The 25,595-nt window shown below is 39.2% G+C and overlaps 4 protein-coding genes across 5 annotated transcripts; 2 read left to right on the forward strand and 2 right to left on the reverse strand.

Moving 5' to 3' along the window:
• Positions 1-3,381: 3,381 nt before the first annotated feature.
• LOC140368031 (alpha-2B adrenergic receptor) lies at positions 3,382-5,972 on the reverse strand. Its single transcript, XM_072454875.1, has 2 exons — positions 5,887-5,972; positions 3,382-5,793 (listed from the first exon to the last, which is right to left on the reverse strand). The coding sequence occupies exon 2, from the start codon at positions 5,669-5,671 to the stop codon at positions 4,124-4,126; it is 1,548 nt and encodes a 515-aa protein (XP_072310976.1). The 5' UTR covers positions 5,672-5,793; positions 5,887-5,972; the 3' UTR covers positions 3,382-4,123.
• Positions 5,973-8,380: 2,408 nt separating this feature from the next.
• Positions 8,381-9,719, reverse strand: LOC140367090 (zinc metalloproteinase nas-14). Its single transcript, XM_072453420.1, has 8 exons — positions 9,573-9,719; positions 9,434-9,499; positions 9,317-9,366; positions 9,180-9,249; positions 8,999-9,113; positions 8,754-8,926; positions 8,607-8,688; positions 8,381-8,534 (listed from the first exon to the last, which is right to left on the reverse strand). The coding sequence occupies exons 1-8, from the start codon at positions 9,586-9,588 to the stop codon at positions 8,381-8,383; spliced, it is 726 nt and encodes a 241-aa protein (XP_072309521.1). The 5' UTR covers positions 9,589-9,719.
• A 365-nt stretch (positions 9,720-10,084) lies between these two features.
• On the forward strand, positions 10,085-12,030 carry zcchc9 (zinc finger, CCHC domain containing 9). Its single transcript, XM_072454194.1, has 6 exons — positions 10,085-10,248; positions 10,516-10,921; positions 10,999-11,149; positions 11,539-11,631; positions 11,718-11,786; positions 11,862-12,030. The coding sequence occupies exons 2-6, from the start codon at positions 10,523-10,525 to the stop codon at positions 11,972-11,974; spliced, it is 825 nt and encodes a 274-aa protein (XP_072310295.1). The 5' UTR covers positions 10,085-10,248; positions 10,516-10,522; the 3' UTR covers positions 11,975-12,030.
• A 3,447-nt stretch (positions 12,031-15,477) lies between these two features.
• On the forward strand, positions 15,478-25,230 carry xrcc4 (X-ray repair complementing defective repair in Chinese hamster cells 4). 2 transcript variants are annotated; one of them, XM_072454192.1, is made up of 8 exons: positions 15,478-15,650; positions 15,883-16,061; positions 18,576-18,742; positions 19,875-20,006; positions 20,096-20,235; positions 21,360-21,483; positions 23,470-23,517; positions 24,931-25,230. In XM_072454192.1, the coding sequence occupies exons 1-8, from the start codon at positions 15,518-15,520 to the stop codon at positions 25,031-25,033; spliced, it is 1,026 nt and encodes a 341-aa protein (XP_072310293.1). In that variant the 5' UTR covers positions 15,478-15,517; the 3' UTR covers positions 25,034-25,230. The 2 variants fall into 2 exon arrangements, with proteins under 2 accessions (XP_072310293.1, XP_072310294.1); XM_072454193.1 differs by lacking the exon at positions 23,470-23,517 and having other exon boundaries at positions 15,479-15,650; positions 24,931-25,229.
• The last annotated feature ends 365 nt before the right edge of the window (positions 25,231-25,595 follow it).

Here is a 25,595-nt window from a genome sequence, read left to right on the forward strand (position 1 = left end):
CTCCTGTGGCATGTAATGTACAGGTAAATCTATATGTTTAGAAGTGTCAATCTACACAAGAGAGATCAAAGCTGCTCCTGCTACACACATCTGTGTATCTATCACTTAGCACCAAACGGTTTTCTGCCTGATAATTGTTGGTTGGATGTTCTCCCGAGATCCTGGACGCGATGCACATTGTTGTCATGATTTTAGAGTTGTGTTCGTGTTTCTTACTAAAATGCTCCAAGGAGACACTCTGCTGATTCTGAAAAATTAGAACTCTAATTTTGAGTGACGTGTAGCTTTATTACACCTATGGACGGAAGTATGACATTGCAGGTGTAGATTGTTCGACCACATACCCTTGATTCCTGCGAATATATGCTTCTCTGCCACACTGTTACTGCTTTGGTATAAATTGTGAGGACAAGTTCAAGTATCATGAGCGAAGCAAGTGTGATTGACAGGCAGATTGGTGCCTCTGCAGTGATGCAGTTGCTGTGTCAGACAGTTGTGATGAAGAAGGAGCTGAGATGAAAGACAAAGCTCTCAACTTATTGCTCAATCTTTGTTCCTACCTTCACCTTATGATAAGGTGGAGAGGACAAGCCAAACTAAATGAGTTTCCGCCGCAGGGTGGCTGTGTGCTCCCTCAGAGATAGGTTGAGGAGTTCAGTCACATGGGAGTAGCTCGGAGTAGAGTCACTGTTCATCCACATCAAAGTAGCCTGGTGAAGTTGCTCGGCATCTAGTCTGTATACATCCAAGAACCCTCCAGGGGAAGTGTTCTGAGCAGCTGGCCCTGGGGAAGAGGCTGGTGGGACTCGGCTGGTCTGGAAGAGCAGGAGGAAGTATGTGGAAAGGGAATACCAAGTCCATGAACAGTCTCAAATACTCTTTCACACTCTTACTGCATAGTCTATGCATACTGCATATACTATTATACTGCATATACTATTATACTGCATATACTATTATACTGCATATACTATTATACTGCAGCTGCTATTGCAGCTGAATTATATATGTTTAAGAAAAACTTTAACTTAGATCGAAAGAACATGTCTCTGGGCTGACCATGGGAACATCTTGGGAACCCCCAAGGGAGCTAGAGGAAATGTACATATGGGTCTGGCCACATCTGCTGTACCTATTTAAAATCGAAACTGTAAAGCAGAAAAGCTCAAAGTCCAAAGGACATGACGAACATGACTGAAAAAAAGCTTTCATCCATGAGACATCAAACCATCACTCATGTCATGTAATGACCACCATTCTGTTGACAGCTATTTTGGCTCTTTTTTACCTGACAATGTCCATATCCATCCATTAGGCCATTAGATCTGAGTTTTTTTTGGGCTCATAACATAAAGAAATGCTAAAGGTGTGTGGGCGTGTTTTTGTATATCTGTCCCTGCACTCTCATCTTATTAGTTTGTACTGTGATCTGCTCTGACATTTAACCATGTCAGTGCAGAGCCTCCAGCACTCTGGCTACTTTCTAATGGGATAACGTCCTTATTTGTTTTAACTCAATCACATTAATACACACACACATTCAGTTCGCACAACACACATTGCCCCACAAATCCTTTAATTATTTGTTTGTTTTTATTCTCTCTCGCTCTCACGGACTTATGAGCACATACAGCTTTCCAGGCCGGGACCCCCCAAATATAACCATCAAACTGAAAAGGGGCCCCCCACAACAAAATTAAATAGATATCTGTAATAATTTTAAGTTTCAAATGATTTAAAATTAAATTAAATTGTATTTATTGTTATATGATTATATATTATTTATTGTTATCTGACTGATTTTTTGTGAACCTGAAGTTTTTCAATTAAAAAAGTGATTAAATACATTGTCATTATTTTAACATTACCGGTACATCTTGAAAACATCTGGCGACCCCAGCACATCAGAAGTTAAAAGAGTAACATACAAGTTTAAATAACAAGTTGTAATCAGCACTGGCTTAGACAGATTCTGCCTCCACGACCCGGCTCCGGAGAAGCGGAAGAAGATGGATTCATGGCACATTTTAGATGTTTATGAAATCTCATGCGCAACACTCATGTCATAAGACCGCTGTGTGATTGTATTTAAGTGGCGGCGGCATCTGAACCTGCAGTGGCACTCTCTTAAAGTGAGTCAAAGTTGGCCCCAGACTCATCACATTACTGCCATGCTTGAAAATATCAGTTAGAATAGAAAAAAAACAACATCTTATCTCTCTTCTCATTTGTTTAAAATAAAACGACCATTAGTTGGTCACGAGCACAATGACATCTGTATAGGTTATTTTTAGTTTTTTTCAGAGGCTGTAAACATACGACAGACAAAGCTTATTCTAGAAAAACATCTCGGACAGAAGGCAGCAAAGGCAAATTACATGATTCCATTATTCTTTGCTCTGTAAGTGCTCTCCCACCCACTCTGCTCAGAAAAACAGCAAAACCCAAGCTTTGTTATAACCTAGTTCCTTTTTTCAAATTGTAAGGTCTCATCATACACGGTGCAGAATCATATATATTGTTACAGTGTTAACACATTCAAAACTTTATCTATGTTCAAACTGAAATGTCTTTTTGATAGGTAACTGCAAAGGAAGATTTGTTTTGTCTGTTTGCTCGCTGCTGCTCACACGAGGCATACTTAAGAAAGCCTATAAATAGGAAATGTGAACGTTGCCTCTGTCATTGCACTGGACTGATTTGTGAAGAGAAAATATAAAACATGATAATCATGAATGACTTCACAAAATACAAAAGAAACTTCTTGAAAATGTGAAAGTAATATGGTTTTATTGGTAGAAGGATTAACCCAAACCAATAGGTTTTATACGCATTGCCATTCACTCATTTTACAATCACATGCAACATTTCAACGCTCTTGCATTATTAAATAAAATCATCATCCATTAGAATTGATCAATGATGTATATTGGTTTTAGCAACATGCATGGTTTGAACATAAATACAAAGATAAGATTCCCTGACCACTTTTTAGTTAACATGCAATTGGTGTACAAGTATTACAAAGAAAGTGCACTTAGGCCAACTTCTCAACTTTGTGCTCCAGTCTGCATTATCTGTCATTGTGTGTGTATTATTTCACATTTGAATACACAAATAACTGAGTGGATGTAGAAAAATACTAAGATGCACTAACAAATATAACTTTGAGGCAGGCAAATATCCTGATTGAATACTCAAAATGTATCTAATTCAAACTGTGGTAACACGCCTTTGTAAAATCTTTGAATGCAACTCCGGTGTGATCAAATTGGTTGTTGCGGACACCATTTTGTTTGTGAATTTACAATAATGAATAACACATTAATAGAGGCAGCCAGTTCCACACACAATAAACCACTTTTGGCGGTAGAGTTAATGAACACTGTACATCTCTCCGCCCATTTTGTTTCTTTGAATATTGCACATCACCAACCAAATCTTCCACCAAACGCATCTCACCTCAGTCATTTGGACTGTGAGGAGGTGCAACAGCAGGGCACACTGAGGAGAGTGAGAAAGAGTTTTTCAACCTGCGTAGAATCCTAGCAACCGTGGTGGCTCATTTTCTACACTTACACACTCTATACGTTTCTAGCTATCGCCTAAATGAGCAATACACTGACAGAGGTTTGACATTGCAAGCTTCGGACAAACAAGACTGAAAAACGAAATCCATCAACGCTTAAGTCTCCAGCCTCGGCTCCAGGTGAAGTTGCTAAACTCCCATTTGCCCATGCAGTCTCCTGTTCCTCTGAGCCGTTTTTGTCTGCCACCAAGAACACTTAGTGATATTTGCTCTCTTTCAATAAGCCCCACGGGCGTCTGTTTTCTGTTGCCACACAAACAGGGCACTCATTGAGTTTTATAGTCTTCAAGTGACTGACCACAGACCCTGTATCCATTTGGCTTTGATTTCAACATACAGCGTAATCAAATAATTTATTCTCCAGTCATTGTATAGATAATAACAAGCTTGCCTGAAACGACATTAAAGAAGATTGTCTCAGCCACTTGAATGCTGCTGTTAGCGTTGCAGTGACTGAGCTTAACAAGAAATAAATGCATGTTTCTTATTCATGTACAGAAGTCCGCGTCTGAATGACTGATTAAGATGCATTTTCTAGAAGAACGTACCCTTTGTGTCTCTGCACAGTATCTTCTTAAATGCTTTCCTGAAGTCATTGTTAAATATCGTATAGATGACCGGGTTGAGGCAGGAGTTGCAGTAACCTATCCAGAAGAAGAACTTAAATAGGGGAATAGGGATTGTGCAGGTCTCTGGACATACAGCCTGTAGCGAATAGGTAAAGAAGAACGGAAACCAGCAGACGACGAACACCCCCATGACCACGGCTAGAACAAAGGTGAAGCGCTTCTCTCTGTTGACCATAGCTTTGCGCCGTGACGTTGGAGTCCCTTGGATGTTGGGACACTCCTCCACCACCACTTTGGAACCAGCCTGCGTGGCCATGGTGTGTTTGTATCTACACGCCAACTTTAGGACTTTGCTTTTGGAAAATACATGACTCTGTTCCTTAGTCTTTATTTTTAGGGTTTCTTTTCCCTCTTCTTCTTCTTCATCCTCATTATCTTTCACTCCCATTTGCCACTCGGCCTCAGAGCCAGAGCCCGACACGTTGTCATCCTTGTCCTCTGTGTCTTTGGGCAGAACAGCTGAAAGGATTTGGCTGTCGCGTTGGGGGATTGAAGGAGAGGAGGAGGATTTCTGGATCACAGCTTTACTTGAATTTGGATTTTGCTGAGCATCCTCCTTTGTATTGTTTTCAAGCATTTTTGTTTTTGATGACTGAGTAGAATGTAAATTAGTTATCTTGCTCAGGACCTTTTGCTGTTGGCTGGCATTTATGTCCCCTTTATCGCCATTCTGTTGTACAGCTTCAGCTGCCCTCTGCACATCATGGGCTGCAGCATATCCTGGCATTGGCTTGTGGTTTTGATTTGGTGGGCAGCGGGTGTGCTTCTTGGCAATCTGATAGATTCGTACATATACAAGAATCATGATGACGCAAGGTACAAAGAAAGAACCAATAGTGGAGTAGAGGATATACCAGCGCTCATCGTTCAGTTCGCATACTTCTTCACCTCCTTCGCTCTTGTCCAGTGTAAGCAACGGTGGGAATGATATTACAGCAGATATGAGCCAAACAATAACAATAGCTGCCTTAATACGTCTAGGGGTGCGTTTGGTGCCATATGATACAGGCTTAGAGATGGACAGGTAGCGGTCAAGTGCTATGGCACACAGATGCACAATGGAGGAAGTGCAGAAGAGAACATCTAATGCCAGGTAGATCTCACACCACAGAGAACTGAATGCCCAGTGGCCCTGCAACTCATTGGCCAGAGAGAAAGGGATTATAAGCGTCGCCACTAAAATATCAGCTGCAGCCAAAGACACCAAAAACAGGTTCTGTGCCCCTTTAAGAGAGCGAGATGTAAGAACAGCAATAATGACTAAAATGTTACCTACAATAGTCACCATCATCATAAATGTGATAGAAATGGCAATGGCAGCAGTGGCTTGTGGTGAGTAGTGAAGGAGCTTCACAGTGCTCTGGTTACAGGGTTGGGTGCCAGAGACACTTGTGTTCCTGGAGAGGAGCGCCCCAAGCTCTGAAAGGCAGGGTGTGTCTGGGACAGTTGCCATGGTTACAGAGTCCCGTCCTCACAAGTTATAAACCGGGTTTCTTTGCAAATGCATAATCAGAATTGGGACACAATGCTTGTCCAATGCAGGGTAAAGTTCCAATAACAAAGTCACAAGGAGAACTGCAAGAAATAAACACAAGCTTCATTACAACAAAAATAATTTCAATAATGGAAGAATTTAGAATAAATACACAAATACAATAGTCTACTCACTGTGCAATATGAGGGCTGAAGTTGAAATGAACAGGTGTGCATTTCCCCACTGATCCTAGTCATCTTCATTTTAAACCAGAAGTCAAAGGAGATACTCATCTCACCCAAGTGTCTAACAATTCAAATAGTTCATCAAAGCAAGTAAGAGATAATGCCAAAAAAAAAAAAGAACAAGTTTCTTCTCCCTATCACAAGACTGTAAATGACAAAAATCAATGAGATCAATGTATGTGTAAATCCCCATCTGTGCTTCTTCCGAATTGTCATTCTCCTCGGACTCTAGAGACAGATCTTCTGGCGGAGAAGAGAGGAGAGGAGCAGTGCGTGCAAGAGAGAGTGAGAGAGAAGCGGAGAGTTAGTGCGGACGTTAGCGGCTCAATGAGGACGCGTTACGCACAGCTGCTCTGGACCTAAACTGCCCTCGCTCAGACTCGGTGGGGACTGAACATTGGAGGATGGTCCAATGCGTGCACAGGATGAAGATGTTTATTATATCAGTTTTAGTTTTCCCACATGTTTCCCATTTCACACAGCAGTTACTGACCAAAGTAAAATGGACCAATAGCCTAAATCCATATAATATTACCAAGTGTAAATCAAGTGATTGTTTATAAACTGAATAATATAGTGAGAGACTTTGGGGGCCAGGGGTATTCATCACATTATAAGCATTTAATCACCCTTTGTTAAATCACACAATACAATGGTTGTAGTCTATAAAAACTCAATTTTGAGCTCAAATAGCAATAGGCTTATTAGACTGATTGTAATACTTAAATGGTGGACTTTTAACAGTAGGTGTAGTTGTAACCTGTGTATGAACGTGTGTGCATGTGTTTGTTTGTATGTATGTGTATGTGGCTGCTGAAAAATACAATTATTTAGGCCTAGATTGTTTTTCACTTACAGTATGGTGTGAATAAGATATGCTTGTTTTCTTTTCCCAGCCTGTTAATATTGTTACCAAAGAGGAAATTTACATTTTCTGTCTTTAGCGCGAATAAATAAAAAGCAATCAATCCAACAGCTTCCTTCAGGCATTTCTGTGGTGTTTAGCCGAGGCAATAAATTAGTTAATGGCTTTTATGCATCATTTAATAAATGATATTGCCTTTTGTATTAAATATTGTTTAAAATGACAGCCCCAATAAGGTATACTTGGACTATGAACATAAGAATCAAGGTCAAAACTTTTATCAGCTAAATATTTATGCATTTCAATGCATTGTCAGCCAGGGTAATAGCGGAAAATTGCTCTGACATTTACACTTGATAAGAGCCATCAAATAAACAGTGAAGTTAACAGTGTGTTAAGCGCAGACGTCTACTCTTGAGATGGCAGAATGAGGACACAACCTTGGCGATAGATGGTGGTTTTATGGCAAGAGGACTGAAGGGAGAAAAAGGATTTAAATTAGTCTAAAATCTTTATTTCTGAGAGGGCATTAAGCTCACCCATTTGGTTTACCCTCTACAGCCCGACTACAGGAGCATTAATCCCAACTACATTCCAATTCTAAAATGGCATAATCAATCTTAACAGAAAACATCTACAGATCGGAAATGCAACACGACAGGTGCGAGAAGCATAATTTGAGTTTAAACGTGACAAAAACTAAAGAGGGTATTTTGATCCAAAAGGATTTAGAGATCATAGCATGGCCTCGATTAAAGATCAGGGTACAACATACAAGTACCTGGTAAGTTACTTCGACAGTTTTATTGGATGGAACATGTGTATCATATCTGTGCAAAAAAAATACACCAGTGAAAGTCTGACTAAACCGAGACATGGGTTTAACAAGAACATTAAGGTCTTTATATAGAGCTTGCATTGAGTTGTTTATTCAGAATGACATAACATAGTTCTGCTACAATCCTACCACATTCAAGGGGAGCAGTGTGTTACTCTTGCATTACATGCCATTTAATATTTTTGCATGATTGAGAATAAAACAAACAATTCAAAACATCAAAAACTTAAAATGTCCTAGTAACCGCACTAACTTAAGCTGAAGTTACCTGAACACAGTGTTTCCCCTAAATGTTTGTCAGCTGACTTTGCTCTGGGGAGAAAAAAAAAAAAAGCTTCATTTTCTTCATCTCATCCCAAACACAGGTCCCATCCTTAGAACCAATAACATTTTAATGCCAAATATTTCTTTAAATGATTGTCCCAGATAAAGTACAGAAAGTGCATTGATTTACCAGACTTAACCTAAGCAGTGTTAAAGGGAAACAAAACAATTTACAGTTCTGCCTTTGATTTAAGAAAAGGTCTTCATCTGTTATTAGACTTTACATTGTCTTCATTATTATTATTAGACCTTTACATTGTGCTTCAGTGCCACCTAGTGGAAGATGTAGTTCATGTTGTGGGACAGATGTGCCGCGTGGGCCGTGTACGTCACTCGGACGTGCCACGGTCATGTCGAGACGGAGGTAACATTTTTCGAGGAATCTGCAAAAACTTGATTGTTTAACATTGCATTCTTCAGATTACTAATCTACATTTGCAGTACATACCACAGTCATAGCGCAACCGAACCCTTTTTATGTCCGACTCTGTCAACCTCAGTCTCTGCCCCATGTTTTTAGACTCATGGAGGGGTAAAATGGTAGGCAACCCATTGATTGAAAAAAACAGTCTAAATGCCACACAATTACAGAATTCAATATTTCAAGCAATGGGAAAAATGTCAAACCCGTTAATGAATTACCGTCCATAGTGCAGTATAGAGTCCGTGTCATAAGGGACATTCAAGGTGTCCCCAGCCCGCTTAACAAAGTTCTTCTCAGCTCCTGAAGCTCAACAATTATAGTCAAACAAATCACAAAACCATCGTTACAATTACAATAGTTTTTACCTGGCATTATGTTGTGGCTCTTGATAGAAATGTAACTGTCCCGGTCCAAACGAGTATGCTCGTGATAGAAGCCAAGTGCATGCAAAAGTTCATGAACAATGTTCCCCACATTGCATTCAGACCCAATGAACACTGACTGGGCTCCACCGATGAAGCCCACATAAGATGCGCAGCTAAAATATGAAAGAATTATAAAAGATAAATGCCAAAAAAGGTCAGATTCATGCGTGAGAGACGGAACATACCCCAAACTGTCTTTGAAATGGAGGTAGTTTGTCTCAAATGTACGCTCATGAAATGTCAAACAAGTTTTAGTAGAAATCATTTTTGTTGCTCTTATGATGTCACTTCTACGACTACCTGGAGATAGAGAGCCACGAACGTTACAAAAGTGATTTGAGCTGTGTCAAATGTGGCTTTGCTTACTTATTGCATCATTAATCACAAAAGGTATGTCACGTGTTGGCCAGATATACTCCACTGCGTTCCTGTCAGTCTGCACAGCAACACAAATAATACAAGTCATGACATTCATTGATCATTATTGATTAATGCACACTCACTACTGGTATGATGTCTCCTTCATCTGTATGGAAATTATTTAACTGCAGCTCTGGAAAATGCCACCATTAATAGCCTGAAGAGGTGACGTGTGTCTAAGAAAGCATAGGACAGTTTACCTTCAACCGTCTCAGGACTGTCTTCCAAAGTTCGCAAGATGTTGTGGACCTTGTCAAAAAAAAGTTCTGTAATACAACGTAAAGTTAATGCATGAAACAAAATGGTACAATAAATCATGAAAAGAATATTGTGTGGTACTTGTGTTATTTCTCATGTTTACAGGGCCCGATCTAACTGCAACATAAAAAGAACAGGATGTCTAATTAAGTATTAAACAACTACAACTACACTGTGATCTCTTACCATGAGGAGGCAAGCCATAATATACAATCACATTTAAGAGCCAAAGATACATTTTGCCAAAGTCTGAGCGACGTCAAAGGACTTTCAACTTCCCTCTCAATCTGAGTGAACGAGGCTCAGCTGTGCACTGCGTCTTTTTGTGTGAGCGGCTCGCCTCAGGAAGTCTACAATCATCTTCATAAAATGTGAAGAGCTGTAGCATTGCAGCAGGTACACGCAGTATTATCATGCAACGTGTAATGCTTTGCACATTTACAAAAGAAACATGTTTTGGTAAATTAACTTAAACCACCCAAACGACAACTGCCGGTCGTAACCAGCAGAGGTCGCTGCAGTACAAGTCCAATAGAAGTTACGTGTTGACGTAGAAGAAGTGCAACTTCCGTCAAAACGGCACATGGTGAAGAGGAGTTTTTAACATAATCCGCTCTGCCTTCAGTGTTACTTTACGGATGTTGTGATATTTTATAAAGATATGCAGATATGCAGATATTCCACTGTTACGTGACGTAATAGTTGCGTGTCCGATATTTTTAGATCCGATTCAAGCTGCTTATTCGAGGAGTGGAGTGTAAGTAGACTGAATTAAACTTGTATAAATAGTATTCACTCACTGACATAGTTAACTGGTGTCTAGATCGTTTAGTTTTTTCTTTCGTGTCTGAAAACTATTGTATAGTCCAATGAGGTCCAATGGGCAGTGTCTCCTACACCTACAGTGTTGTTAAAGCGTCTCGTCACTGGTCTTGGCTGGTTATTTTATAAAAACTGTATCCGTCAGAGCTGTTCAACCTAGTGTCATTGTCATTTAACACTGTTAAACCTTTTGCTTTCGTAGTCTGACCATGACGAGGTGGGCCCGAGCTAACAACATCCACCGAAACAAACCATCTGAGGCCACTCCATGGAGCCAGCTGAGGAGAGCTGGGCGAGGGGCTGGAGGGGCTGCTCACTCCAGAGCCAGCACCTCAGACTCTTCAAAACCTGAGAGAGAACACCTGAGGAGGACTCAACCCCAGGGAACTGCAGTAAAGACACTAAATCGTAAAAAGGAGTATGTGAGTGAGGATGTAAACGGCTTCATGGAGTATCTCCAGCAGAGTGGCCAGCTGCGGCCTGAAACTGATAAAGGCAGACGGCTACAAGAAGCTGATTTCAGAGAGGAGGTGGAAACTGCTTTGAAAAAAGATCAGAGGAGAGAAGACAGAAGGGTTAAAAGACAAACAGACAAGAAAAGCAAAATGGTGAATATGTTAGTGGTTTTGTATTATAAAACTAAATTAAGCAACGAATGAATTTAAGATCTATCTTCTCTTTTCAGCTTTGTTTTAACTGCAGAAAACCAGGCCATGGCTTAGCAGATTGTCCTGAGGCTGACAGAGATGAGGAGATGGGCAGAGGCATTTGTTACCGCTGCGGCTCAACTGAACATGAAATTCACAAGTGCAGAGCTAAAGTAGACCCTGCTTTAGGTGAGGCACACAAACTTACATCAAAGTACTATACGGATACTGGTACTAGTTTGTTGAATATTTTTTATTTGTCCAGTACATATTTTATTGGATTGAAGGAATTGGGTGAATAAGCGTTTGCTTCTTCCCACGCCTTCTTTTGAAATAGTTTAGTCGTTAAATGTTCTCAATATTTAGCATTTATATATGTATCTAATGGTTTGTTGGAACTTGATAGAAATATGTATATATTATTCCAATGTCATCTTCGAATAACGTTCTTAATATAGTTGTAAAATGTATATACTAATAGAGAAACCTGTTCCACCACTCGACTAATCAATGCACACAGCATATATTTAGTTGAGTAGTGGCCTATACTAATGTGTTCCATTTCATTTTAACTGTAGGTGAATATCCATTTGCAAAATGCTTCATCTGTGGAAAAACTGGACACTTGTCCCGCTCCTGTCCTGAAAATCCTAAAGGACTGTATGCACAAGGTAACCAAAATCTAGTGTGTTTAGTTTGTATATACCTTTGCTGTCAGAATATGATACACTATTATATACGGTACATATGTGTGCAGGAGGATGCTGCCGTGTTTGTGGTTCTGTGGAACATTTTCAAAAAGACTGTCCAGAGCACCAGGCATCAAGTGAGTACTGAAGTTGTACTAATAGTTTGACCCCTTTTTAAAGCATAGTTAACTGTTCTTTTCCATTTATCTCAGCAAATACCATGACACTTAACTGGCTATCCAACAATATGAGCGCTGACCATGAAGATGTGCACATTCCAGTGAAGAAAGCCAAGCCCAAACAGTCCAAAGTTGTGGTGTTTTGATGATACTACAGGCAATTACTTTGTTTTCACTATTCAATTTGTTTTAAGCGTACCCATACATCACTTTATGTATCATCATATGTATCAACCTTTTTAGGCTTCAATATTCATCCCTTTTCTAATTTTCTCACGCCATTTGAAAGTAGAGGAACTGAAGTCTTTGTACAACTGCATGAATTTCCTTGGGAAGCATTAGAAAAAAACCAGAAAGCACTAATATTTAACCCTTTCAAATGTAAGTGTAAATACTGGGCCTTCTTGCCTGACCAACCAAGACCACACGGCTTTACAAAGATGTTGGACTAGAATCTGTCTCCCTTGTTTTGAATGAGATGCAAAGGAAAATTAACATGACATTAAGGATTCATCTAACAAAGCACTGGACACTGTAAACCTGAGATAAAAGAAGGTATATATTTTGTTCCAAATGTTACAAGAATATTTAGAGGAGAGGCCTTCTGCATTTGAGATACAGAGATACAAAGTAGCGCTGTGGTTGGACCGTCCCATGTTAGGAACGTCTTTTCATGACTCCCCCTTATGTCCTTTTCTAGACCCTTCTGCTTTTGGACAGAATGTAGAAAGGACCCTCTGGTCAGGCAAAGGACCTCTGTTCTGCTCTTACCCTGACATCTTATCTAAACTTCACCTCTACATTTGTAAATGTGAATCCATTTGTTTTTTTATAGAGAATCTTATAGAAACATTGAAATGATCTCTCTGTGAGTAACTATCATGGTTATCCTTTAGATAATATAAGCTAAAGGCCAGTTTGTTTCCATTTTCTCATGCCTCAAAAATAGGCCAAGGAACTTCACTGGTACCTTTTTTAATAGGCTCTGTCCAATTGCCCCCACCCAGTGAAGGACCAAAGCTAATCATACACAGCAGTCCACTGGAAAAAGGGGAAAAGATTATGATATAGCGCTCGATTTTGTTGCAAAATTGCATTGGTGACTGTCTTGATCCATTTGAGTTCCTGAAACTTCCCTTTGGTCGTATGAGAAGGGAAAATAAACAGTCATGAATAGTCAGTGCTGTGATGTATTTTCTTAACCATGCCTCAATATGAGATGTATTCAATAAGAATTTATTCTGGAGTTCAAGGAGCTACAGATACATACTGTAAATACAGTGATTGAACTGAATGATTACTTCAGGGAATGGTTGATATCTGAACTTGAAATGGCTTTTTTTTGTGTAAAAAAAGAATTGCACATTTAGGCAGATTAAATATGAAAAAATAACATATTTACAGATTTAAACTGTATGGTTCATTTTGTTTACAGATGGAAAGAATAGTCCAGAAGTATAGCCTAAGTATTTTATCTGCAAAAAAGACATAACTTATTTTTCCTCCACAAATGGGTATATTTGGTCATTGTTGATGTGAAGAAATAAATTGTAAACGTTACATGAACCAATTATGTTTTTCCATCTATGTAATAAGATAATATATTAAATGCACTTATCTTCAAATTAAGCACAAAGCATTCCTTCAGTGACATGATGTAACAATATATGGAGGAAAGGTCCAACAGAATTGTTGACTATTATGTCGAGATACGTTTGGTCACATTTCATAATGCCGTCACAAAGTATGTGAGGATGACCTTATATAATATGGACTGATGATAATCATAAACCATGGATGTTATTACTGTTTCATCTAAATTACTAACCTTGGATCTAAAAACAAAAGTATTTGTTTCTCCATGGATGCATGTCATGGATTTGCAATCCGTGTGTTTCAAAGTAATGAAAATTCAGCACCGTTGCGTATAACCACTATAAACAGGAAGATGGTGAACAGGCTGTCGCTTAATAATGACGTAATCTATAGTCTCCGTCTGCTTCAAGTACCAACAACAAAATCGAGTCCAACTATTTTCTGAAAGGATAAGTCAAGGTTTGTCATCTTGGGTAAGACACGATTGTTACTGTTCTGTTTTCATGTTTGACTGTTGCTTTGTTGGCGCTTTGAGTAAACGTCTTTATTACAAACGGAGCAAAGCGCTTCTGCTGCTGAGCTCATGGGACGAAACACTTTCTGCGGGTGAATTGACTGAACACATCCGTGTAGCAGGTGTTAAAAGGATGTTGTTAAAGATACCAGTGCCTTTTCCTGCTTCAACATGTGGCTTGCTCCGTTAGCAATGTGGCACTGACTGTTTATTAGTCTAGGAGCAATAATAAGAGGTGCAGTGAGCTACATTACAGTGCTCACATGCGGGTAACATGGGGAAGAACCATCTACAACACGGCTATTCAACTTCATTTTCCAAAGGGACAAGGCTTCTGGGCCAGAAGTGCACAACACGCTTCTACTATAAGAAATATATCCCCAACACTGTTTCAATAACCCCAATATTTTGGTTGTTTTTTATCAAGGGACATAAATACTTAAAAAAGCAGATTAACAGGTTTATTAACATCATGACCAAACGAAAATGAAATGCGTAATTCACTTTCAGTCATATTGTCTAATAGGGATGCAATGCAATGATACCACCAAACTATCTGATCGTTCAACGCGACCCTCACAATAATGTCAGTACATGGAGTCCAACGCTTTGACATGCCATGTTTTGACAGATGCAGAAGAAATGCCAAATGCTTAATTAAACATAGAAGAGATGATGATTAATAATTACCATAAAAATACATACTTTGTTGTTGTTAAACCTAAAATGTAGCAAAATCATATATTCTATTGTGACCCATGTATGTATCTTAAAACAGGAGAAAACTATGGTTGCATCCCTATTGTCTAATGCAGTACCATTCCTCTAGCAGCTTATAATCAGATTTATGTTGGCCAATTTTTTTTTCAATGCGTAAGAGTAAAGTTAATATGGTTTTGGAGGGTTACTGTTTAGCTTAGGAAAAATGTTAGAATTGTCTGGCCACAATCCCTACTAAATACAGAAGCTTATTGTGGTGCACCAGGAGAATTTAACCAAAAACCCATGCATTGGTCTGACATGCTTGTCTGTCTTTCCATTTCATGCTTTAACCTGCTTAGTGTAGTCCAGCTGCAGCTGCAGCTCCTGTGTGGTGAGTGATGTCAATGTCAAAGTTTATTTCTAAAGCACACTTGCATCTTTAAAAGCCCAAAGTTCTGTACGGACAAGTGCAATAAAATACACATAATATACAATAAATAATGGTTTCTGATGATGGTTTAGTGCCAGTGGTGGAGCTCCACTATGTCACATTTGGAACCAAAAACAATTGATTAATTTACAATAGCCACAAGGTTAAGTTGGTTAGGCGCTAGTGGAGCGCCCCTTCAGCTGCTGCTAGACCCTTCTCATTTTATTTTGCACTTTGAGATTTGTTCCTAAAAAAACTATATTATAAAATTGGAAGCCCACAAGAGGTTCCGGGGTCCTCATGCTTGTGTTGGTTGTTTTGTGTTGAACCTGCTAGAAATGCCCACAAAGTATATTTTGGATATATCAAATGCATTACGACATGGCTTGTCCTTTTTTTAAAGAATCAATTGTTTTCTTTTTTCCTGTTTCCGGTGTCTATGTAAGGATGCCCACTTCAGTGCAGCTCATCACTATCTCAGGGTCCTCTTACTTCTTACGTCTGGACTGGAGTGGACCAGACCTGAGCTCAGGGTTCCAGCTGCTGCTGACAGATGCACAACATGCTTGGAGAGGAGAAGGTACAACACTGACCATCAGGGCCTCACTTTTTCCTTCACATTTTAAAGAGTCTGTATGATTTATGTTTGTTCCCTGCATTTTGACCTTTTGTGACCAATTAAGTGTGTTTATTGCACTGCTGATGCTTGTGTGTGTTGTTTTTGCCTTTTTTGTAAATTTGGATAGATTAAAGCTTCTTTTGACACCGAATGCACCCCAGCATCCCATGTGTCAATGGTCTTGTGTGTGTAGTTACACAGGCAGCCTTTGGTGAGGAAGCAAAGGAGCTGGAGATGGATATTGAACGTTATGCCCTGGACGTCCAGCAGGCACTGACTGGAACAGAGTGCTCTACCTCCTACAGCTTCACTCTCAGTGGCAGCGGCGCTTGTGTTTCTCTTTCCTATGAGAAAGTGCAAAAGGATATATCGGTAAGTCTCTCTCTGATGAAAGGTATCATTTTATTCAACAAACTTTCATGTTAAACTAAAGGCCAATGCAAATCTCGGGCAGCAATGGGCATGGTTAGTAACTAAGAACATACGATAGGCTCCTCCCCTCTGGGGCCAGGATGCTGCATCTCAGTGGGACTTTTCTTGTTAAATAAAGGTCAATAAATAAATACTACTTGGATGGGAGACTGCTGTAAAGCTAGGTACCACAGGGGGGCAGTAGTGCACACTGTCGTGTCCTTTTGCAAGACACTTCAGTGACACTTCAGTGTTCTGCCTCTAGTGTCCATGTTTGCTGCTGTATGAAAGACTTTGTGAGAGTGAATGTGACAATCCAGCATGTTTACAGCATCATGTATGTTCATTAACATGTACTGTCCCCACCAAATAAACAAATAATCAATTTAATGAATACAATTAATTATGTAAATTATGAATAATGTCACTATAGGTGTTTTTATAATAATTCATATCTGATATAAACTTAATCAACATGTGAATATTTTTTTCATGATAATCTATTAGACCGTATCAACAAATTATATAACTAGATTATAAATCTGTCATAGTATAACAGTGACAATTAAAAAAATATTTGTTTACCTACCAATCTTAAAACTGAATTTAGATTTTTAGGACATGACTAGTTAGTGCAGTTTGATTTAATATGGTGTAAACTTTGTCACTGTGCTGCTCGATGGTCGAGTGATTAAGGCACAGCACACATGCCAGGCTCCAGGTGTCGCGAGTCCGAATCCTGACTCCAACAATTTACTGCATGTCCTCCCTTCTCTCTCATCCCCATTTCACACTGTCCTTTCCTGTCTGATAAACCCTACAGGCAAAAATAAATGTCTTCAATGAGACAAAACAATCTTCTAATGTGTTGTTTTTATTTAGAGAAGTTTTATTTCTTGCCAAGTGGCTCACCATTACCATGTGTGTTGGGACTGTCCTATTGCTCAGAAATATTGGACCAAGATCAATGGAGAACTACAGATCATCAGTTTTGCTTTGGTCTCCCACTGGACTTCAGAAATATGTATTTGGGCCTCAAAACTCCTGCCATGGACACCTCTGGAATAAACCTCTGGAAAAAGGCTCATTACAGAGAAGTGGATGAAACTCAACCAACAATCAAAGACTGACATAATGATTGACCTTCAAAAAATGTTCTGTGTTCTACATATGTTGTTTAAAAGGGTTGATTTCATTATTTAGACTGTACAGATGTTTGTTCTCCAATTAGAATAAATAAAACACACATAAAAAATACTTTTTTGGTTTTCTTAAAAACTGCAACTTTGCAAAATCCCTACAAGGTTAACAAATTGTTTTAATTTGCGTGTTACTTTAGAGATGTGCGGTAGCTTCAAAAGGGCATTGCACAACATCAAGTCTTACATATGTCATAAAGTTATTGATCATAATAAAAGGCTTGATTTTACAGCCTGGTCATTGCCCTCTAATGGCAGCTTAATACACTGAGCCTGTTGTAAATGTGTAGCTGTTACCGTGGTAGCCTGTCCTGGTATGTATCAGACAGTATATTTCACACTAAACTGGTCTGCCTCACATTGGTCATATTCATGTAGAATGAGGCACACGTTTTTATTTGGATGAGAATTTTGCTTTGGTTTTATGTTTTTTTCCTCACTGAGATTGACAATAGCCCTTTTTTGCAGCACTTTCTCACAGTACAGTATTGACTTTAATCACTGTCAGATGCTGTGTGAATCTCATTGGGTCATTTTGGATATAACCCTTTTTCTAGCTCCACTAAAGTTGCAAAAGATCAAATGGATTTGTAAAATATAAGATTAGTTGACGCCATCAAGTAATGCATGCTGGGAGCTAGATGACAGTTTTATTTATATCTGCAATTACAGATTACTACAAATTATGTGTTTCTTGAGAAATTCGTGCACATTTTTTGTTATTTGTACAAAAACAACTTTTATTGTTCATAGCAAAGTGGTTAAAGAAGAGCATAAAACTTGTTTAAAAAGCTATGAAATGATGGTTCATTGTTTTGACCATCAAATACAACTTGTTTATCTTTGGACTGGAGTGTTAGAAAAAGTGAATTGCACTTTTGGAACACGCTGCACTGCGGCCACGACCAGGCCAGTCTCTTCCCATTATTCAGACCCATATCCTTCTGCTTGCTGAAAAAATACAACACATGATATAAAAAGAGAATGTTCACAAAGGTAACTGTGTTTGGAATGAAGCAACAAACAAAGGTGCCATTTGAATTTCAAGGTGTATTTTGATCAACTGTTTCTGTTTTGTGATTTATTTACTTTAATGTGATGAGGCAATAATATGAAATCCTTTTGTATGAGAAAGCAGTGTTGGTGGGCGCGTCAGTGGTTCGTACGCGGTTGTGTGGGTGTCCAAACAAAACTGATCCTTTGAATATTTACTGCTCTGTTGTGCATGTGGTGAATCGCATGCTAAAAATAAAATCCCTTCCGTTCCTTCTTTCAGTTCAGGTTGGGTTCTGTAGCACTGACGGCCCTCTCGGATCCCGCAGAGGCTGTGAGGGACCTACTGACTTACAGCATGAACGAGGGAAACGCAATGGAACGACACAACCGCAAACTGGACGAGCAGAACCAGCGATTGAGACGAGAGCACCAGTGCATCACGGCACAGTAAATACAAACTGCGTGAAAATCAGCTCCATGACACCAGGTTACTCGTAAAAAGGTGCACTAGGTTAGTCAGGTTTACGGCTCCTGTCACACACATGCTCTGCTGGAACAAGAGGTGGAGAGGGAACGCTCAAAACTAAACCAAACCATAGCAGAATTCATGTTTTCCCAGATATTTTTGAGACATGAAACACATGTTATGAAGGTAGATAACCGATATTTTTACGCTTTTATTTTGCACGACCATAAATTAAATACAAAATTGTTAATATTTATTTTATCTTATATGGCCACAAACAAGACGAGTTAAATACCATACTGTGAAACATTCTAAGCTAAGCCTAGCATCTCCATGGAGACGAGCAGTGAGTGTACACCCTCCAAAAATGTTGCAAATTGCACAAAATGTATCTTTGTCTAAATTCTGGATTATGACTAAGCTTGAAGGAATTGCCAAACTTGCGTTATTTATGAGAATGTCCTGTGTTCCTAGTGACTTTGAGCAATGATTGTTCGTCACAGCTGTGCGTTTGTGTAACCCGGGCAACCACGCGCAGAGTGAGTCAGAGAGGCCCGCTGAATTACGCACTACAAAAAACACACTTCGGTTCATATGTCACAATTTGTTTAAAAGTGCACCACGAAACATTTCCTGTGAGGCTTTGCCAGTTCAGTTTCTCCATGGAAATGTTAATACTGGTCTGGAATGTTCCACAGTATGGCATTAAACATAGCAAATTTATTAAATTGCAGGTGTGTTTTTATTACAAAAAATACATTGAAAAGCACTCCACAGACCTGACCTGTAACCTGGCAGAGGGCATCTCCTGCTTGTCTCTAATGAAATGTATACATTTATTACCATACTGTGGAACATTCCAGGCAAAGCAGTAACATCTGCATGGAGGCAAGCAGGTGGCGGATGTTCCATGGTAAAAGTTATATAGAGCACCTTTAATGACCTCTTAAGTAGTTCATTACATTGTCATAAAGAAGATTTCATATCTTGAGTTGGTACTTGTACTTGTCTAGTATAATCCCTGACAATGTGTTATTTGTTAATGCACTGAATTATATATATGGATGTTGTATTCTTATAAAATACAGTAAATGATGTTATGTTGTGATCTAGACTAAAGCGGTACGCGAGTGGTAAAGAAGCACTGGAACTGGAGCTGTACTCTCGATTTGTCCACGTGCTCAATGAGAAGAAAGCCAAGATTCGAAGCCTGCACAAAACTCTGACAAGTCTGCAAGAAGAACGGTACGTCCCTCTCTACACTCCTTTCATCATTTTGGGAACAGAGCTGAAGACCGCTAATCCTATATATCCTCACGTTGCTTTATTCTCAGAAGTTCTGTTGGAAAAACGGAGCAAACTCGGCCTCCAGAGCACAACGATGAGGATGAGTACGGAGGGAGCACGGAAGACGAAACGGAAGAGGCAGAACCTAAGCCTATTGCGAAGAGCCCAACGGAGAGTGAGACCAAAGGTGAGACCAAGCGTGTTGTCTCCTACCAATTTACAATACGGATGTCAAAATGCAGGAGAAATGGAGGTTTTGTGTGTTTCCTTAAGCCGTCCTCTGTGCCTGACCCTCGGCATGCTTATAACCACAGTACCTTGACATCACAGCCGTTACCTGAGTAGCTGAGTGTGTTTACATCGTGAGTCTATATACATTTTAGTGACTACATCGCTGAGTTATGTAATCCAGAGTAGAAGACCTTTCAGAATTGTGGGTCCCAGTGTGTCTGGTGTAATTTGCATGGACTCGAGGTTGAGATCTCATGTGGAACTAAAGTGGGGTGGGGTTGGGGACTTGCCCTCTTTAAAGCTGTATTCACAGTTTTCCACTGTCCACACCTTAAATGATGCATTCAGGGGTTCTCTCGTAGGTGCTCGCAGGACTTTCCCTACGTCTGAGTTCTGGCTCTGATGAGGAAATGTTACTTTCTGTTGCTAAGACAATGAGTCAGTCTTGTGTGTTTTGCCAACAGATGGAGGAAAACAGGGGGAAGCTTAAATAATGTAGGCTTTATATCTTTGTGTGTTCTAGATACATATTTTGGACGTTTTAGCAGCCATGTTAGACAGTTTATGTCTTGTATGAAAGTGAAGGTGATTATCCCTTTTAAAGAGACTTTTGACAAATGGTAATTATTCAGACAATTGGGGGAGGCTACTATGATTAGATCAAACCAATGTTTGAGTCTGAAATATTATGAGGGAAAGTATGTTGAGGGTATTAATATGACTTACTGTACTCTGTGGTCTTTGAACATGTTTTTCTGCCTCTACCGCCTTTGTTTTTTTACCTAAGAACATGCGCAACTGCTTATAAGGACAAAGGTTGAAGGAGAGGTGATGAAAAGACAGTTAAGGCTTCGAAGTGAAGCCACCGGTAGATGTCATGTCTCAGACTGTGAATGGAAAAAACTAGAGCATTGAAAACCAGTGTGAATTACATAATCCCCTTCCTTCAGACAGCAGTAAATTAAGCCCTTACGCTGGGGTGCATTTACAATAACAATTTAATGCATCTGATTTAAATTTGTTTTTCTTTTCTTGAGCAGTTTCTAAAGAAAGCGTACTAACTTGTTTGCTAACCTTCAGAATGCACAAACCCACTGGACGACAGTCTCGGTGACCTCACAGATGTGGCTCCCTGTCGCAAACGCCGCTTTCGTCACCTGGAAACGCCTCGGCCAGCTAAATCACACACCTACAAGAAGAGAAGGTACTGCATAAAATTACTATTTATTTTTATACTTTTAAACATTTCCACATGTAATTAATTAATTGTGGTTATTGTGTAAGTGTAGGTATAATGTAGCTGCATCTGCATCATGTTCTGTTTTTGTTTAAACATTTTTGTAAAATGTATAGATGTGTCATCTGTTGCAGGAGTTCTTTATTGTAGTTGTTCTAAATGTTTGCTTATTCCCTAGCTTCACTTTTTGCCTCTCTGCCTGGTATTCACTTGAATGGGAAAATCAAATATCATTAAACTTCCCTGTCAAGTCCTTTCTTTATGATGGGCAATCACGCCCAAACCTTAGTGGCATGTTATGATTTTGACCCCCTTTGACCTTTGCTAGGTTCAAGGTTACCAACAATTGTTTGGGCAATGGGTGTATTATTATTAAGGGTACGTTTGGCACATATTATTTAATACACAATGTGTATTAAAGTTTGCATTGGTTGGCTTTTCAATACAAGAATGATGAAACTATAATGGCGATGTCTTTTTATGCCCTCTGAGGCCAGGTGTTGACATGACCTTTGACCTTGGCCATTAAATTCTTGAGTCTTGGGAGGTAGTGCTAGACAAAACATTTAACCGCACACAAAGTCATGCTATTTTTTACCATTGGTATTGACAGAGGAAGAGCTCAATATGTTCAAAGACCTGAAAAGAGTGGGAAAGTGCAATGGCTATAGATCAGGTCAGCTGTGTGGTTACTGTTGTCCAGAAAAGGGTCTGGACTGGAGATGAGCTCCGGAGGGCACGCGCATATTTGCATAAATATTGAAAGATTCTCCTTCCCGGGCTTTACAGGTGATAAAAAGCCTTTGGTGTGTGGTTTATGATTTCGGCTCCTAGGTCTAAACAACTGTGACCTGCTGGTTGTGCTTGTGTCGTTGGCACTTACACACGAACACTTGGCTTTAGGCGCATCAGCTGCTACTGAGTCTTCTCTTTCCACTGATGGGAAGTTGCACCCTTCAAACACTTGAGAGTGCAACTCAAACTGGGCGAAGGATCGATACCAGATCATTGATAAATTAATGCTGATTGAGGTAAAGAAAACTACTGATGATCATCTAAAAAATGTAAAATGCTAATTTAGAAATATTTTGTTTATAGTTTAATTATTAGTAATAGTCACAGGTTTGGAGAAAAAAATATGATTTACAGGTTTCTATTCTTCTATGACTATTGGATTGATATCCCAATATTTACCACAGTATGACTTGGTGTCGGAGGCGGGGAATCATTAGTGACGTCAATATGTTCATAAAGTTACACTAAAATATTTTTAATTATGTTTTCCTGTCTGGTCAAAATAGCTGTATTTCTACTTAAATGTGACTTGTAATTTAAATGAGCAGCATAACAAAACAAAAAGGAATTGATTAGTAGCAACAGCAACTTGTTGGGAGGAAAGCAAAGGAAATTAAGTTTGGAAGTGCACAAGAAAGTCAAGAGTCCCTGGGCTTAAAAACATTATTATGTAATGGTATTATCTCCAGGACTTGTTCTAAAGTTAGTCAGTCCACACAGCATGACTACAGAATCCAATCCAAGACTGTTGTCAGTTGTTGTTGTTTCAGATATTGTAGAAGTCTTTTATTTTTTTTTATCTCAGTGAAAACACTGTTCTTATCTTGAAAACCTTGTTGTTGGATCCGAACACCTACCGGTATGTAAATGATGGTCAATTGTGCCACATGCAGATGTCTCGACTCGCAGCTCTACTCAGTTCAGCAGAAAAGGAGCAGTGAGTTGATGAGCAGCTGTGGCTGGCTGGATGTTTGATCAGTGCAATGCTTCCAGAAGCAGACCCCCTCTGAGCTGGCAAACAGGGGCTGGACTGGGCTGCAGCAGTGGGCCCTTTGTCTGCTCTTGTGTGGGGCAAAGAGCTGCTGGCACTACTACACCCAGCCATTGTGTTTTCATCGCAGTTGCTTAACTCTTTCGCCTTCTTGTGTTTTTGTGCAGGTCATCCACAGGGAGAGTAGAAAGAAGGAGAAGAGTAGAAAAGAGACGGTGAAAACAGGCCTTAGTGAACGACTTGGAAAAATATATCTCTGGGAAAGGCTTAGTTCAGTCTAAAATGTATATCCTGGCTCTGCATCAATACAAGAATGCAGTTGCTCATATTGTAGCACTTATTTTTGCCTTGTTTGCTCAGCTCAAAAAATACAAATGTTAGGCCTCAGTGTGGTTGATTTCCTGTATTCCCACATTATTTCTTAGTTAAATTATAATTGAAGTTCAGTTTTACAGTTCTCTGTAACTTCATTACATGTTATCAGGAGAAACAAAGAAAATATATTTTCCATCTATTATTTAATGGAGCGCAGAGCTATTCTAAACTAATGTACACTGTGGAGCATTTTTAAAATTGAAATGCTAATGACACTGGTTTGCGGCTTCAGCACCTGGAGCCTTCTTCATTTGACTTTTATGTGTCACCACAGAAAATGTTACGCTTTGCAAATGTGTTTTGTAATGTTGACATTAGTTCAGATCATTTATCATTTCAAATGTTAGTTTTTTTCCAGACATTTATACTGTTTACATTCCAAACTGGTTTATTTATTCACATTAAACGGCATCACTGTCAATCAAATAGTTTTTGTCTAGTTCTATTATTGACATTCTCTAGGCTAAAATCCACGTTTCTATTATCTGATGTGCCCTGAACAGAAAGTCTAAAAACAGTTAACTTTGTTCTTTTACGCTTATTTCCTTGATTGTAAAGCTCTAAACCTTCATCCATAGTGTTCTTTTCTGCTCTCAACTTCTCTTGTCCAAATGTATATTTGTTTCCTGCCTAAGAATGTTCAAAGCAAATTTTTATCTGTATTGAAGCATAAACTAAAGGTCATTGATCTGCAATGTCGTCAAAGTTTATGCCACGTCATCAAGTAAAACTTGATGCAAGTTGAACCACGTTTTAAAATTGTGGGTGGTCTTCAAACAACCTGGGATTAAGATTCATCATTCCAACATGAAGGCCAAATGTGTGAGGGACACACACGCACGCACACACACACGCACACACACACACACACACACACACACGTCTGAACAACTAGAAATGCATTATGTCTGTGTTTGAAACATGCATTACCAAGTTGTAGCTTTTGTTTTTCCTAACATGCCACTATGTTGAACTTGAACTGCAGAATAGACCAGAGGAAGCCCCCTCTCAAGTAATAGTTGGATGTTGATCACTTAAAGTGGGGGTAGCTGCTGACCTACTATTACTTACACACACACACACACACACACACACACACACACACACACACACAGACACAAGTGCACACGAGTACAAAATGTGGTTCTAGTCTGGCTCCTCATGGACTTCCCGTCTCAACAGGAAAACGGTGCTGTAAACCAGCCTCATTAGCCCACTGACCCCATCTCTGTATTTCTGTGTGTTTGATACAGAAGTGAGTCGCCTGCAGCACTCAGTGTGGAGCAGGCGCCCCACTGCTCCACAGATGCTGTGGCAGCAACTTCAGACGCAGAGGACCTGTTTGAGGACTTCTGACCCTTCTCCAATGTACTTCAAAAACACAAGTTTCATGTACTGTGGGCTGATGAACTATAGCCACTTTTTAACTTTTTAAATGACTAACTACGTCTAACTGATAATACTACAGGCAATACTTTTTATAGTTATGAACTGAACATTTTGATGTGAACTCTTTAATTAAAAGTAATACACCAATGGATTATAATTACTTATGCTATATTGTTTATGAACTGAACATTTTTATGTGAACTCTTTAATTAAAAGTAATACACCAATGGATTATAATTACTTATGCTATATTGTTTTACATACAATGTCAGTAATTTCAAGATTTTTAATCCAAATAGATTCCATTTGAATTGGTATTGTTTTAGTAAACATCTGTTGCATCAGGAGGAGCTCACTCAGCCTAATCATTGTAAATAGCTGATTTTCTTGAACATGAATTTAAATAATGATTTTCATGGCAATAAAATATTTCAAAATGTAAAATCCCCTTGTAAGTCATTTGTTCCTTTTCATTAGAAATAATACGTTTGTATTTGTGTTGCGCTTAAAGCTCGCTTCCTCTTTGTGG

This window comes from Eucyclogobius newberryi, unplaced genomic scaffold (assembly GCF_026437365.1).
Source record: "Eucyclogobius newberryi isolate DKJ021-1_F unplaced genomic scaffold, fEucNew1.0.hap1 SCAF_2, whole genome shotgun sequence".
Lineage (NCBI taxonomy): Eukaryota > Metazoa > Chordata > Actinopteri > Gobiiformes > Gobiidae > Eucyclogobius > Eucyclogobius newberryi.